General features: G+C 41.5%; 1 protein-coding gene across 2 annotated transcripts in view; it reads left to right on the plus strand.

The window, feature by feature from the left end:
- Positions 1-17,351, plus strand: part of RRBP1 (ribosome binding protein 1) — a 114,744-nt gene that overhangs the window by 53,783 nt on the left and 43,610 nt on the right. For both annotated transcript variants that reach the window (XM_027840279.1, XM_027840280.1), the window contains exons 3-4: positions 5,232-5,380; positions 13,663-13,785. In XM_027840279.1, the coding sequence (XP_027696080.1) occupies positions 5,232-5,380; positions 13,663-13,785 (272 nt within the window). The remainder of the gene's footprint in view (positions 1-5,231; positions 5,381-13,662; positions 13,786-17,351) is intronic.

Raw genomic sequence — 17,351 nt, forward strand, 5'->3', positions numbered from 1 at the left:
CTACACCTTTCCCTGGATGACATCACCTTGGGAGCACTGAAAACTTGCAAACCCCCATAGGATACATATCTATCACTGCACTTGGGCATGTATAGTTTGAGATAAGGGTGACTCCTGGTTTGAAGATGACTGTAGGGTTCCTGAAAGCTGTTCGAGAAGAGCCTGGAAAAGTCTTTGAGAATAGTCTACAGAATAACTCTGTATCTTCTATCCTTTGTCCAAGGATGAACCCAGTTAAGTTAGGAGAAATTTCTCACCTGACTCATTGAAGAATAATTCATTTTTAGCCATCTGCCAAAGTATAGAGGGGACTGCAGTCTGCATCAGTAGAGGGATTACTCACTACTGTCATCCTTGAGAGTTACTGAAATGTTGTGTTTTGTCTTTTTTTTTTTTTCCTGCACACCTGAACATCTTAAATCTTCTGGAATGTACTAACTTTTCAAGTTAATGGTGGAGTCTCCAACTGTGTGACAGCACTGAATTATGGGCAGGTACCATGTATAAGAGATAGTTGCAAAGGTGAATCAGAGTTGATGGTGGCTGGACTGGTGTTTCCAGTTTGGGATGTTCCTGAGATTCTTATTAGCTTTATAACTGGCACCTGCTTCTTTCATCCTTACTGCTATTCCAAGCCCCCAACTTCTGTGACTAGCTTGCCACTTGGCTTTTAGGGGGAAAAATTAATATTCTTGTCCTAGGGATAATTTTTCCATTCCTTTCTCATTATTCCTAATCAAGGTATTAAAAATTGCCTGTTTCTGTTAAACATGAAAACAGAAAGTTGAATTTTTTGTCTCTTTTGTATTTGAAGCTGGCAATATTAGCTGCTCTCAATAGAAAAAAAATGATCACACTTCCACAACCAACATCTTTCCCTCCTGCATCCTGGGAGCATTCTTCTTTGAATCCCTTGTAGGAGAAAGGAGAAAAACAGATTTCATCCAGAGACTCTTCCAACTTTTAGAGAAAGAATGTATTTGTGAATTTCCAAGTAGTAGAGAAGGAGAGTGAGTACCAGAAAGGATAGCCTGAAAGATCTCTGGGAGCTTCCTGAGTGGTGCTTGTTCCCTGAGGTTATAAGAATCCCCATTTTTGCCCTAAAGAACACTGTGATTGTGTGTACAGGGGATAGAAAGGATGGGAAAGTTCAAGGCCCAACTCAAAGCTCAAGCCTGACCTTCCCTGACTACTTTAGCCCATAGCAATCTTTCCTTCCTTTAAATTCCAACCACCCTTGGGGGCAGTGAGGTAGCGCAATGGATAAGCTCAGGCTTTGGAGTCAGGAGGACCTGATTTCAAATCTGGTCTCAGACACATGATACTTACTAGCTATGTGATCTTGGGCAAATTACTTAACCCCGATTGCCTCACCGAAAAAGGCCCCCCCCAAAAAAATTCCACCCACCCTCTGTGCCATTCATTAGGCTCATGGCTCAGATACTACCCTGTATTATTAAATTTTTTAAAAACAGTAAATACTACATCTTTTGATCAGATTATAAGTTCCTTGAGGACAAGTATTGCAGTAAACATTAATGTTTTCTATTGTTTTTAAAGTTGTGTATAGATGACTGCTACGTAAATGTAGGTGAACCAAAGTCTTATTATCAATAAAATTAAATTAATCCAGCACAGTTAAGGATAGGCTGAGAAATAGAAACCAGATGGGTAGGAATAAAAACAAGAGAGAAAAGTGTCACAAAAACTCAAGAGAGGAGAGAATATCTAAGTGGAGAAGGCAGTCAACAGATCATTGAAATATTTCTGTACAAGAGGCTACTTGCCAAGGTCTTGTGTCAGGCTAAGTTTATTAGAATGCCTGAAGGTTTCAAAAGCCTGAAAAATGAGAAAGTTTAGGAGTAAGTTGTTACATAACATCCTTCCAGATTCAGTAGTTACTTATGAATTGGCTAAATTTCGGTTGATAAAATCGGTTGATAAAAATATGTTGCTAGAAAGTTGTTTCCTATTTAGAAGCTATGTATTTGGGCCCTGTTTCATGTCATTTGGGAGAATGGAAATAATAGAATTCTTTGCTTAACTATTCATCGAAGTAGGGAGGAGCTCCTCTTCTGCCCCACTCTTCTCCCTCTCAAAAAAAGATTACCTTATGGACTTGTTTCATGGAAAAGCCAAAAGATTTATTAGAATAACATACCTGAACGCATGTAGATATGGAATACATCAGGATATGGAAATTCTAGTACGGAAACTCCTTCCTTCCACCAATACCTCTCTAGAAGCCTGGCAGAGCTGTGACCCTAGGCTCTGGAGGGCTCTATCATTGAAGCATAAGCTGTAGCAGGTACCATCATGCTGGAAAGACTGGAGTGTGGTGTTGACAGCAGATTGAGCCTGCTTTGCAAATGTTAGTCAGTCCAGCTAAGTGCAGGGAAACTTATCACCAGTAGGCCAGAAAATTTATGACAATTTCTTGAATTCTTTGGTCATGGCAACTAGTGAAATCACAGATATATACTTGAAATCATCTTCACCTCTAGCTGAAATTTGGGTATCTATTTCCTAGTGGTTCTAGGCTTCTCTCCTGAGTCCTAGAAACTTTATGACCTAGTGTAGAGAGTTGGAGTCTGGAAGTTGTGAGTTCAAGTATAGTCGCTCATAACTTAGTAGGTGCATGTCCGTGGGCAAAAAGTCACTTTTCTTTTTCCTAATGTGCAAAATGGACATTATGATACCTGTAATATTTATCTCACAAGGTTGTTGTGAGGCCACATGAGATGAAATGCCTTGTACATTCCCCAATACTATAGAAATGAGTTATTATCCCTAACTAGAGACAGTATGTAGAACGTTTGGGATAGCAAATTGAAATGAAAGGCACAGTTCTCTGCTGAGACATCTGCAAACTTCATTATGTAGGTTTCTTTTAATGAATTACACATTTAGTTAGTGCTGTGTGTGCTTGAATAGAAGATTTCTCTACTTTTCTAGCAGTAGTCCTCATGGAGGACAATCTGATTAGATGGCTGAGAGACAGTAGAGAGTATAGGATGCATTTAGTCTTTCTGGAGGCATATTGGAGTCCCTCCCTAGTTCCCCTTTGCCCATCCTGAGCACCTGTTTATAACCAAGAGATCATTGTTGCAAAATGTGGAGAGAAAAGGTGATTTCAAAAAGCCCACCGTGTCTTAGACCGTTAACACAATGCATGGTTATTTAACTTCTTTATGGTTCTACAGGACAAACTTACAAATTGAAGGTATTCATAAGAACATATATTTTAGCCACCTCTCCCATTCCACTTATTAAAGTATCACTGTGAATGTTCTGACTTGTAATGAAAATAATGGGGCTAGTAAGTGGAAATACTGTGACAAGTAGAGAATTGAGTGTTACTAAGGAAATCTTTTTCCTTCTACACCCCTCTCCAACTTTCTTTTTTGTTTGGGCTTAGGTGGGCTTGGCAGTCCAGCAGTATACCAGCTATTTATAAAATTCCTTTGTTTACTCAGATCATTCAACTGCAGCACAGATCTGAAGTATGTCAAGAGAAAATTGCTAGCAAGTACTTTTAGCTAGGTCTTCTGTCATGAGTCAGGACACCTCAGTTCAACTTGTGCTAATTCCTGAATTGAATGGCGGACTTTTTGAGCTCATGAGTCTTGGGAAAGAGCATTTGAGGAAATAATCAAAAATCCCTAACAAACAAACAAACCAAAACATCCCTGTAGGTGTGTAGGGTTTTTTGTTTGTTTGTTTGTTTTGTTTTTTAGAGAGGACAACTAGTTATTGGGAGGATGTGGGGTAAGGAGAATGGGTGCTACTGGATTGGAGGTCAGAGTACCTGAGCTCCAATCCTGGCTTTGCCTCTTATGACCTGTGCGACCTTGGTCAATTCACTCAATGTCTTTGTAGCTCAGTGTCCTCATCTGTAAAATGAAGGATTTGGACCCGATGGCCTCTCAGGCCCCTTTTTAGCTCTAAATTTATGGTCTTTTGAGACATTTCATAGTTTCTTTGCAGACCGTCTTTAATGAGCTGTTGACTAAGGTAAAGATACTAGAGTGGCTTGCCGTTTCCTTCTCCAGCTTTTCATACAGATGAGGAAACTGAGGCACACAAGGTTAAGTGACTTGCCCTGGGTCACACATCTGGGAAGTGTCTGAGGCTGGATTTGAACTCAGGAAGATGAGTTTTATCACTTCAGGCCCAGCGCTCTGTGCACCTTTTCACCTAGCTGCCTGTACCAAGAGAGGGTAAGACTTGTTCAAAATCACACAGGAAGTAAATGGCAGAGCAGGATTCCAAACTCAATTCTTCTGACTCCATGATCTTAACACTCTACCTTTTGTCTCTTTTAGAGAGAGAGACCATGGGGGGTGTGGGGAGGAAGCAATGAAGGTTATAATTATTTTGCAGTTATTTTGAGGTAAATCCCATCATTTTATGGGAGGTAATGTTAAGGCAGTGCTAAAGGAATGAGGCCTGCTTGAGGGTGAAAAGAAATTAGGATGCATGCAGCATCCAAGAACCTGCTGGAGCTTATGCCTTATTTTTTGTTATCCTTGGTATGTTGTCCTGGGATTCTGTCCACTTAGCAAGTCAGGGGAAGAGTCAGAGTGGATTATTGTCAGTGATATATGGGGGAGGGAAGAGCTTTGGGAAAGTGAATAAAGTTGGTGAAAAACTTAACCACTTGAAAGCAACTACTACTCTTTGCAAGAAAAACAATGGTTCATCTTGTAGTAGAAGCCAAGGGATTGTTTTTAAATGCAGTGATAAAGAAAGGATGATGTTTTCTCTCTCCCTCAAGGAGACTAAGAGATCAGTTTCCTCTCATCACTGAGGTTTCTCACTTTTTTTTTGAGTTTCTCTTAAAAGGGGAGAAACTTTACCTTTATCATCTAGTTTCTTGGCATATTGAATAATCCTAAAGTGGATTAGCCTTCACTTTCCCTCTTTACTCAATTAGGAAATTGTAGGGGAGTTTTACTTTCTCTTCTCCTGTTAACTAGAATATAAACTAGTAAGAGGTAACAGGGCTTGCAACAATCTTGTCTTAAGTAAACAAATCTTCTCCACTCTGGCACATAGTGGTCTAGACTAAGTAGGCGCTTAACAAGTGTGTTAGGCTAAATTGGTTCTGATTAGAAATTGTGTGTGTGTGTGTGTGTGTGTGTGTGTGTGTAATAATAATAATAGATGGCATTGAGAGCTGTACGTATTATTTAACATGATCCTCAATAAATGCTTCTCTCTCCTTACAGCTCCAACAGATTCTGATGGCCCCCTCTATCTGCCCTACAAGACTCTGGTATCTACCCTCCGAAGTACAGTTTTCAATGAAGGGGAAGCCCATTGTCTCATCGAAATCTTATCAGAGAAAGCAGGAATTGTTCAAGATACCTGGCATAAGGTAAGGAGAGTTTTGACATTCAACAGAAATTTTAATGGTGATTGTGTGTGTTTGTGTGTATGTCTACATGTGTGTTTTTACTCTTTCCCTCCCCCACATGAATGAAAACAAATAGAAATTGTTATGTAGTCCTCGTACCACACGCAGCCTCTGTAGCAAGATGCAGCTGTGCTCATGGTGATGTATTCCCAGATGTGAATGTAAAGCATTGATGGAACTCATGCTGGAGTTGTTAAGCTGGAAAGAAAATGCTTATAAAACAATCTGGTCTTTTAAAATTGTCCTTCACTTTTCTTTTCAGAGAAGAATACTGTCTTATCCCTTCATCCCAAGCTGGGCTTAATCATAGTGCAAATATATTTTGTCTTCTGCTACATTCTAATCACCGTTGAGCTGCAAAAACATCAGTCCTGACTGTTAACAGTTGCACACCTTTACTTTATAGCAATGATGATGATAGCTAACATTTATATGGCACTTTAAATTTTGCAAAGCACTTTATGTGTATTATTTGGTCCTTACAACCCTTTGAGGTAGAGGCTATTATGATTGCCCCCATTTTACAGATGAGGGTACTGAGTTTGAGAGGGGTTAAGTGACTTACCCAAGGCCATACAACTTGTGTTTGAGGCTGGATTTGAAGTCAGGTCTTCCTTACTGTAAATTCTATACTCATTGTGGTTCAATGGAAAGAGCACTGAATTTGGAGTTGGAGAACTTAGGTTCAAATCTCAACTCTGCTGCTTGCTACCAGTGTGACATTGGCTTGTCCTATAAATATCTGAGACTTATTTTTCTTATCTATAAAGTGAAGGAGTTGGACAAGACGACCTCCAAGGTCCCTTATCTATGATCCTATAATCTGGCAATGAGATGTACAATCTGCAAAGGGCAGAATGTTGCCTACATGGTCCAGTCAGACATTGTATCACTTTATTACAGGGGACAGTGCTGTCCTTGGGTGGGGATCAAGATGGTGAGCATATCTTGAATAAACAACAGTTGTTGATAAAATGTGTTCTAAAATGTATAGAATTCCTATGAATCTACGGGGAGGACAGAAGAGTGATCTTGTAAGTAAGATAGAATTATTCCCAGCTGTAGCTTGAAAATAACCAAGAACAAGGGTGGAATATAGCAGAATATTTCATGTTTGAAACTCATTGGAATGACCCAAAAACTCAGATCCTTACATTCTAGTAGACTGGAAGTACCTCAAAGGTAGGAACTGGTTTTTGTTTTGTTTTGTTTTAACTCTTCTCTTTCTATCCCTTGCATTTAGCAAGCATTTAATAAATCCTTTTTGAATTTAATACTCTCCTATTTCTGATACGAGTCCCAGTAGTAGTGACTTCTAGCCCTTTTGGAGTCTTTACTCTCTGTCATGTGACCAAAATCCTCCTTCCAGAGGTGCAGTATAACCCATATTTATCTTTGTAAATTAAAGTGAATGAAAATTAATTTTGCTGGAGGGATTTTTCATCATTTCTGGACATAATTAGAGACATTCTGGGATGTGCCAAGCCCTAGGCTGGTACCCAGCGCTTGAGAGATACCCGAACAATTACTCCAGAGCTAAGTGTCCTTGCATCTGGCTCATCACTGAAATTTGTCCAATGGTATTTACTACCCCAAAATTTCTGATGGTTGTACAGGGGGAAGACTGTGCAGGGGACATCTGGGGAGGGAATGATCGTTAGTACCCCCAAGAAACAATGCTGGCTTCTTTACCCCCAAAATAGCGTTCTTTCACCTGCCACAGAGTCACAGCTGCCATCTTGCCTGGGCCAGTCAGCGTGCTTGAGGAGACGATTAGCACTCCGGGGGGGGCGACGCTAAATTCCACTGTGTGGACATAGAAATTGGGTCTTTTCTTCTTGCTGAATGAGCTTAAGTAGCACCAATTATGTCGGTCTGTAGTCTTATGCTTTCCAAGGGGTTTGACTGGCTCGTGAAGCCTAGAATATGGCGATGCAGGGGTGATGTGGTTAATGTGGTCCAGTAATTAGCCCAGAAGTCCCACTAGTCCTTGTAGCTTAATGGCAGATCCTGCTACTTCTGATGATGGAAGCTGCTACACCCTGAGCATTCCCACACTTAGAGGACTGGCTGAGGTGGAACGCCAGATGACATACCGTTGTGTAAAATTGGTCTTGTTTAGTTATGGGGTGTTCTTGGCTACTTCTCTGTTTGGTAAAGTGATGAACTTGATGGGTGCGTATCATCAAGGAAGCCTGGTACAATGTAAGGGTCACTGGATCTGGGTTTAAATCTCCCCTCTGATAATGTTCTCTCCGACCAAGGACAGTCATCACTCAGTCAACCAGCAAGCATTTATTAAGCCCTACTATGTGTGAGGTTGTCACTGTAAAAAGAAAAAAAAAACAATGAAACAGCCCGTCTTTAAGAATTTTATAGCCTGTAAGAGAAAACAGTATGAACGTATAAAACGCACATAAAATTTTAACACTTCTAATTTTTTATAATTAATAGTTAATAATCACAATAGCTAACATTAATCTAGTGCTTTAAGGTTTGAAAGCACTTTACACATATGATCTCATTTGTTCTTCTCAGTAACTTGTGAGTTAAGTGCTGTTATCTCCATTTTATAGATGAGAAAACTGAGGCTGAGAGAGGTCAAGTGACTTGCCCACAGTTACACAGCTAATAAATGCTTGAGGCAGAATTCAAATGAAAGGTATCCTGTTTTCAGGTCTAGCTCTCCCTATATTGATTATGCCCAACACATACAAAGTAGGTACAAGGTAATCTTGTAGGAGAAGGGACTAGTGGCTGTTCTAGAAAGGGACCAGGAAGGCCTCAAGCAGAAGGTGGTGTTTGAACTGAGTCTTTTTTTTTTTTTGGTTGGGCAATGGGGGTTAAGTGACTTGCCCAGGGTCACATGGCTAGTAAGTGTTATGTTTCTGAGACCAGATTTGAACTCAGGTCCTCCTGAATCCAGGGTCAGTGCACTATCCACTGTGTCACCTAGTTGCCCCCTTGAACTGAGTCTTGAAGGAAACCTGGGGTTTTCAGAGATAGGGGAGGAGGGAATGCGTTCTAGCCATGGGTGACCATTAGAAGACAATGTTGTGTCTAAGGGGCAGCAAAAATTCCAGTATGGTGGGACCATAGAGTACATGAAGGGTAGTAAGGTATATTGAAGCTGGAAAGGGAGACGAGTCATTAACTTCCCTGGCCTTAGCTTCCTTATCCTGTAAAATGAGGGGGTTGGTTAGAATGCTGTCTCTTCCTGTTCTAGATCTATGATCCTGAACTGTTAGGCCTGTTCTCCTTTCCTTGGAAGTGTTTCCGTTAATAAATTGATACCTTATTAGGTGTTTGCTCCGCTCCCTTTCCCATTATCATAATTAATAGCTGATAGCTTCCAGCTGTCTAAAATGGGAAAGAAGGCAGTAGAAGAACCCTTCCTCTTCATTATCAAATGAGATAATATTTCTAAAGTCTTTAGCACAGTTCCCAGCACACAGTAAGTGCTTAATAAATGCTTGTTCCCTTCCCCCTTCCTTCCCCTTTCCTCCTCATGCTGGTTCCAAGCAACGGAGATGATCTCAGACACCAAGGGGCCAGCCTGTGTCTCTGTATCATTGCCACAGAGCAAGACTAGAGATGAATCTCCAGGGACAAGAGCCCTTTCCAGACTATTTCCAGTGGCAGAGCTTCCAGTGTGGATAGGCGGTGCCTCACCTCCCAGGAGGCGGAGCTGAGGAGACACATGACTGGGCATGCGATGTAATTTGACCAGAAGTTGTAGGTGGAGTTTCTGGAATTTTTGCTTTGGACTTAGCTGCATGTCCATCTCTTGCTGTCCAGCAGTGGAGGGAGCAGGAATCTGGCTGCTGTGCTTTTGCTTTCTCTCCCTTTCTTTTTGGTGGCTCTGGGAAAACCCTGGGTCTCCATCCCTCTTAGCCTTGCCTGCTGCCTTAGATCTGCTCTGACATAGAGCTGAGCCAAATGGTGGCAGCCTGGCTCTGCAGCCTCTCTCCCCTCCTCCCCCCTTCTCTCTCTTCTTTTCTGTCTCTGCTAGGAAAGTCCACAGGGATGCAGTCCAGATTTGCCCAACTGAGCCTAGGAGAGGTAATCTGGTGTCATCCTTTTTTTTTTTTTTTTTTTTAGGCAATTGGGGTTAAGTGACTTGCCCAGGGTCACACAGCTAGTTAGTGACAAGTGTTTGGTCTGAGGCTGAATTTGAACTCAGGTCTTTCTGACTTCAGGGCCGGTGCTCTATCCACTGTGCCACCTAGTTGCCCCGTAGTGTCGTCCTCTTTTTAGGAAAAATTGTTTGCTTTAAATGTTTAGAATTATTGTTGAGTATCCTATTTTTCTTTTATAGAAGTTATTAATAATAGGCATGTATATAGCACTTTAAGGTCTTCAAAGTGCTTTACATATTTTAACTCCTTTGAGCCTCACAACAACCCTATGAGGCAGGTAATATTGTTATCCCCATTTTACAGTAGTTGATTTGTATGTTATTGAGAAAATGATTCCTCTGTTGATCCATGTGCTTGGTACAGTTCAACTTAGACTAACTTGTTATGTTCCTTATTGAGCAAGAAATCCCCTTGTAATTTATAGTTTTGAAAGTTCCCATGAAGTATTTCTTTCTAGATCAAAACTGAGTGGTTATTTTGGGGGGGTCGGCAGAATGGTGGTGTATATGGTATCTTTACAGACTCATTAAGACCAAGGCCAAGAGCTCCAAGGAGCCCCAGCTGCCACCCCCTCCATAGACCTAGGGATGAGCAGACTCCATACCTTGTGGTAGGTAGGAGAGACTCATCTTCTGCCCCAGAGCCTTCAGTTTTCTTAACAGTTTAGTTCCGTTCAATTCAGAAGCCATTTATTAAACATTTACTATATGCCAGGCTCTATGTGCTTGATACTTGAGGAGACAGAGATAAAAAAATGAAACTCTCCCTTCAAGAAGCTTACATTCTCTTGGATAGTGTGGGGTGAATTAAGGAACAACCTGTACCCTAAGTGACTATAAAATATATATTTTAAAGTATAAATAATTTGACTGTTGGGGAGAGAATTATCGTGGTGGAGAAGGGCAGGACTGATCAAGGAAGACCTCTGTTGACCTGAGCTTTGAAGGGAGCTAGGACTTCCAGGAGGCAGAGGGTGAGAAGGGATGAGAGATGGTTTGTGCTAAGGTATGGAGACAGCAGAGCAACACTGACTAGAATAACGTGTGAAAGGAAGTCAAGAACTCAGCTGGGAGAGAGAGGGCAGAGTCAGATTGTAAAAGCCTTTAAATGCTAAATAGAAGAGTTTGGATTTTATCCTGACGGCAGTAGGGAGCCACTGAAGCTTTTTGAACAGAGGAGTGACATGGTCACACCTGTGCTTTTGGAATATCTATTGGGTAACTGGAGGACAGATTAGGGCAGAGACTTGATTTAGGAAGCTATTGTAATAGTCTAGGAAAGCATTGATGAGGGGCTGAATAGGATACGGCTGTGTTCGGGCAGTAAAGGGGTTGCATGGGAGATGTGGACAAAATATAGCAGCTGGTGGGATGAGGTGGGGCGGGACGCAGTGTAGTCATGACCACTGATAAAGCTGTGTCTCTTTTTACAAAGCAGCTTAGAACACAACAGTTTCTTTTTCTGGTGTGAGTCTGAGCCTGGCCAAATATTTCATATGATTTCCTCTTCTTGTCATGTGAATGTCTTACACGAAAGTTGTGTAGTTTGTTTTTCTGTTTGAGGCAGCGTGGTTTGGTGAGAAGAGCAGTAACCTCAGAGCAAGGAGGTTTGCTCCCTGATGCTCACAGTTCTAGCCCTCAGTTTCCTTATCTATAAAATGGAGAAGATAGTAACACTTATATTACCTGCTGCACAAGTGAAAGCAGTTTGGGAAGACGTTCTTTCCTCCACCCCTATCCCTCACTGTACTGAAACTGTTTTCAAATCCCACCAGTAACCTAGTCACTAATCCAGTGACCTTTTTTTTTTTAAATTCTCATCCTTGACCTTTTCTGAAGCTCTTAGTAGTGTTTACTTGGTTTTTCTAGCTCTTACCTCCTTTGGGATCAGAGGTTCTTGGTTCTTCTTTCTCTCTCCTCCATAAAGACTCTTCCTTGCCCTTTAAGAGGGTGTTCTCCTAAGGTCTGTCCTTGGCCCTCTTCTCTTCTCTCTCCTCTCCCCTCTCCCCTCTCTCCTCCCCTCCCCTCCCCTCCCCTCTTCCTTTCTATAGTAGTTTCTCTGTTGGCAACCTCATTTAGCCCCAGAGTTCCTCACAGCTATTCACTCCTTATTTACATGCCAACAGTATTATGCTGGCCCCCTTCATCTGCAGCCACACTCTGGAACATCCATCATCCCCTGAGGCCTTCTCACCCTGGAGCTCCCCCCTGCTGTGCCAGCCAACCTTCATTTCCCTGCTGACTGTACTTCTCTTTCCAAAACTGAACAACATGCTCCTGTGACAGATACTTACCCCACCTTTCTCTTCCCTCTCCCTCCTTCCTCCCCAACACTTTCAACTCTCTTTTGTATATGGTCTTTCCCTATTAGATTGTAAGCTCCTTGAGGGCAGGGACTGTATTTTTCCTTGTATTTGTATCCCCAGGGCTTAACACAGTGCCGGGCAAGTAGTAAGTGCTTACTAAATGTATCTGAGCAGATGACTTTCATATCTCTAATAAATACTTCTCTTCTGTACTCTAGACCCCGGTTGGCCAGTGTCTGGAGAACATTCAGTTCAGTTCAAATAGGCATTTATTTAGCACTTAGTATGTGCCAAATGTTTTACTATTTGCTGAGGAAACAGACACAGGAGACAGTCCCTACCCCTCAGGGAATTTACATGCTATTGAGGGGAACAACTAGTACACACACATCAGTAAGTGCAAAGTGAATTTGTGTGTGTGTGTGTGTGTTGAAAGTATAAAGCACACTTTGGGAAAGAGCGCTGTATTCCAGGCATGGTGAAAAGATGGAGCATCATCTATGGTGAATGGCAGGTGGGCTGGTTTGACTAGGGTTAGAGTGCAGCAGGAGCGAGGAGGGTAATGTGAAATCAGGCTAGAAAGATAGGTAGAGACCAGGTAATCCTAGAGGCAATAGGGATCCATTGAAATGTCTTGTGGATGGTAGTAACGTGGTTAGCCCTGTGCGTTAGCACTGTTGGTTTGGCGGCTCTTTGGAGACAGATTGGAGAGGGGAGAGCCGAGAGGGTCAGGGAGGCCAGTTCAGGAGTGCTGTGATACAGGAAAGTGGTGATAAAGACCTGAACTAAGGTGATAGTTCTGAGAGGGGAGAAAAGTAAATGGCTGTAAGCCATCTGGTGGCAGTTGAATGCACAAGCCTCAACAAAATATTAAATGTGAGTATGTCACCAGCATGTCAGACTCAGTGTCCTGAACCAAAGTTTCCTCTTATAAACCTACTCCTTCTGAATTCCTCACTCATGTCAGGGGCACCACCATTCTCACCTGGCTTTCCTTGTTTAACTTTCGTCCAAATCCATTTGCCTCTCCTACCCAGGTATGTTTTATTCCGCCTCTTGCCCACATGTCTCCTGCACTGTGTTTCAGCCGCTACAACCCTAATCCAGATCTTTGTTCCTAGTCTCCTGAGCTGTTACAGTAACAGAGGTCTTTCTGCTTCTGCTTTTTGCCCCCTCTAGTCCATCCTTCACACCACTGTCATTCATGGAACTTACTGCTTACAGTGTATCACTTGATTAAACAGTAATGCAGAGAAGATTTTTGGAAATAATTAATATATATCTACTAGTATAGTTATGGTTCTTAATGAGACTAAGAGTTGTTTGCTTGAAAAGTATTGTTTTCATACATGGTCTGCAGGCAGAGAACTGAACCAAATGGCTTCTTTTAATGCTCTCGCTTCCATAATTGTGAGCTGAGTTAATGTAGTGGAGAGATAAGGAGTCAGGAGAGAGGTGGTTCCACCTCTGACTCCAAGCTGTGTGACCACAAGCCTCTGTTTCTCCTTCTGTAAAATGGGGATAATAATACCTATAGCATTTACCTCTTAGGGTTGTTGAGAAGAAGAAATGAGATAGTGTTTGGCAACTTGATTTTTAAATAAACCCTAAAGCCTATAAACCTATGAGTTGTTAGTGTTGCCCTTTGAAACCTGAAGGATGTAAACCATTCTCTTTGGCAGTCTTGGTCCTTGTAGGACTACAGTGCCTCCTACTGTTGTGTCCTGGAAACTGTAGTAGAATGTGCAGCCACCAAGCATTTCTTAGATACTAATTTGAATCTGTTGGTGCTTTGATAGGCTACTCAAAAAGGTGATCCCGTGGCAGTTTTAAAGCGACAGCTGGAAGAGAAGGAAAAGCTGCTGGCCACCGAACAACAGGATGCTGCTGCCGCCAAAAACAGACTAAGGGAACTTAATAAGGTAAATTCCGTGTAGTTTGTCTATAAACATATCCCTCCTTCTATCCTGTTTAGTGAGAAGAGCCGTAATGTGACTCATTGAATCAGGAAACTGCTGGGCAGCCCATGTACTCCATTGGTGGCAGTATGAAGAGACCTAGATGAAAGTCCCTACATGTCCATTGAGGTGTCCCCTCTAGGAGAGCCTGGACAAGAATTCTTGGGTTGTGAACTTTGTCATTGGAGGTAGTGCCTACATGGAGGAGATCCCAGATCCATTTAAAAATATCTAATCTGTCACCAACACTTCATATTCCTCTCTTGTTTGTTAGGGTTAGGGTTAGCCCAGCAGATTCTTGGACGAGGTTGCTAGCCTTTCTTGCCCACCTCTCTGAGGACCTTGGAAGAAACTCAGAGTTGGATGAGGTCTTTGGTGTCCTTCTGTTTTTCTTAGGCATGTGAGACTTAATGCTAACTGTTCTTGGTACCTGGTTTGGGAGCTGGACTCTGCAGTGTCACTGTAAAATTATATGTATCTGGCTTAAGCCAAATGAGTACTTTGTTAGGCTTCTTGGTTGATCTTTTTGTGCAATGGCAAACACTTGATGGAGTAGATTATCTTAATTTCAGTTATCCATGAGTTCTTCTTTTCCTTCCTTTCCCTCTCCCCACTTTTTGTCCCTTTTAATGCTTGCTTGTGAGGATATTATATTGTAGTGGATAGAATACTGGCCTTGAGGCCAGGAAAATATCTTGAACTCTCAATGCCCTAGGCATCTCTTCCTCAGACTGTAAGTTGTAGAAATGATGCCAACTTGCATTGGTGGTGAGAGTTTCCTCACTCAGGAGTTACATGTACTAGTGAACTGAAAAGTCTGGTCGTCATCTCCAATCCTGCTAGCTAGCACCTGTCTATCAGGAGGATCAGTCAGGAAATTTGAGAGGGTGAAACTAATCTAGTCTTATACCTTGTGAATTATAGTTAAAATAAATTCAGAAGTGAGTTCTACATTGCTCCCCTCTCCAGCCAATTTTATTATTAATAAGGCATAGTACAGTGTTTTACATGTAGTAGGCTAGTATTTGTTGATTGAAGACTTTTCAATCAGGATATGTCCTTGTAGGCATGTTCATCTGGTCATTGTCTCAGGTCTGTCTGTTTAGATGAGCACAGAGATGTTAGTTCCATATATCTAAGCTGATACAGACACTGAAAGGTCTAAGATGGTGTCTCCTTAGAGGGATGCTTTCTCCTTATCTCTCTTTCCTGTGTAAAGGTATATAAAATAAGTCAGGCGTTTATCGGTTCCTTTATCATTTCATGTGACCACTATAGGGGAAATTGAGCAAAGCAGGGTGGAAGTCAAAGGACTCTTTGGAAGGTTTCATCTTGGTTAGTGTTAAAGGTCAGGCCGTCAGGGACCTTTTCTAAGTCTCATTAACCTTTTGTTCATGTCCGTCTCTGGGCAGCCATCTAAAGACAACACACCCATGAGAAGTGTGGATCAACCATTTGCTTTCTTTTCCCCTTGACTTGTGGGTAGAAAGTCCACATTGTTTAAGGATACATTTGCTCTCTTTAAAAAATTGTTCAAAATTACAAACTTTATGGCAATCTCAACAAATGTCAACTAGCTATCAAATGAACAAAATATTGTCATTATTACTTATAAATTTACAAAAAACTTTTACAAAAAATGATTTATTTGCCCTGTCCCTTTCACATTGTTGTCTTCTGTATAGTCATAACGTTTTGTTGCTATAGTTCCTTTTTTTTTAGACCTAGTTGATGTATTTCTTACAAAATTAGCTTTCATCACTCTACATCACTTTGTAAAAGTTTTTGCCTATTTCTTTGTAATTCTGCCCCTCCCCCATATTTATCACCCTTTCTGGTGCTATAATATTCCATTACATTAATATTTTGCAATTTGCCTAGACCTTCTTAGGGGTACTTTTAAAAAATATCACAATTAAAGATTCATTGAAAACTTCAGCCTAAGGAATAAGTGAGTAGGTGAGGGCAGGGCTTTGGTTCTACTGTTAGTAGAAGAGAGTGAGGAAATTTTGCTATCTAGAGGAAGGGAGACCTCTAATAGATAAATTGTGTTTATAATTCATTTCAGTTCAATTTAGTAAACATTTATTAAGCACCTACTATGTGCCAGGCACAAGGCTAAGCCCGGTGAACCTGGGTTCACATCCTAGCTGTACCATTTGCTACCTGGGTAATTATAAGCAATTCACTTAATTTTTCTGGGCCTCATTTCTTTAGCTTTAAAATAAGGAGGTTCCAGGATTACAGGCATCAGAGGAGGACTTCAGTAGAAGTTATAGAGATGTAAATTGTCTCAATCCTTCTAGGAGCTTGCAAGCTGAGACAAACAACGTTGACGTGAAGTCATGTAGAAAAACATAAAGATGAGGAATAAAATGCAAGATAAATACGGATAGTGAACAGATAACACATGGCTCGTACAGAACATTTGTTCGTTCAGCAAATATTTATTCGGCTATGTGCAAGGCGCTGTGGTGAATATAATGAAGGATGTTTGTCAGGTTTGCAGATGGTACAACACCAAGAGGAGCAGTATTAGGATCTAAAAAGGTCTTGATGGGCTAGAATGATGGAACCTAACACGATGAAATTTAGTAGGGATAAATATGAAGTCATACATTTTAGGTTCAAAAAAGTCAACTTCACAAGTATAAAATTGGAGAGGTGCAGGTAGTTAGCAGTTTTCTAAAAAATGATTTAGGATTTTAGTGAATTACAAACTCCATGAGTCAGTTGTGTGATGGGAAAACACTTGACTGTAAACTAAAGTTATATTGAGAGTCATAGAATTCAGGGACAAAGACATGAGATAGTCCTGCTGTGGTCAGATGCGGGTATTCTCAGGCTTCTTTGTCTTCCTCTCCTCCAGGCTCAGGCAGTGACAGGGTGTAGGACTACCTGTCACCACGAGGGGCACCCTTACCCCTTTGCCTAGGCTGTTTTGACTGCTCCCACAACTTGGATAAGATGTCCACAACTTTATTCCTTCTGATGAGATGGAGGACCCCTAGGCTTAACTCTTGCTATTGCTTCCTAAGGCCCTTCCTCTATATCCTAAAGTCCCTTGGCTCAGTTATCTGGCCTACTTACGTAAATTCAGGACCCCTAAACCTTGCCATCTGCCCTGAAGCTGAACCCCCTGAGGGACTTCGTGTCTCCTCATCTGCCCTGTAGTTTTCCTTCCTTTTGCTTGTTATCTCCCCCAATTAGATTATGAGCTACTTGAAAGTGGAGTCCATCATAGCCTTTTCTATTTGTACCCCCCAGTGCATAGTGTTGACATGTAGTAAGCACTTATCAATGCTTTTTCATGCTTTTTTTTTTTCATTATTGGAAAGGATGAACTGCAACCAGGGTGATGAAAGGATCCTTCTAACGAAAGGTGTGAAGGAATCGGTGATATTTAGCCTAGAGAAGAGAAAGTTTTGGTGGGGAATGGGGTACACGTGTGGACGTATGAAGAGTTGTCATCTGGAATAGTTATTAGACTTGTTCTATTGCAGTCTTGGTCTAGGGGCAAAGGGTACTTC

Source organism: Vombatus ursinus, unplaced genomic scaffold, assembly GCF_900497805.2.
Source record: "Vombatus ursinus unplaced genomic scaffold, bare-nosed wombat genome assembly UNPS02014841.1, whole genome shotgun sequence".
NCBI classification, from domain to species: Eukaryota; Metazoa; Chordata; class Mammalia; order Diprotodontia; family Vombatidae; genus Vombatus; species Vombatus ursinus.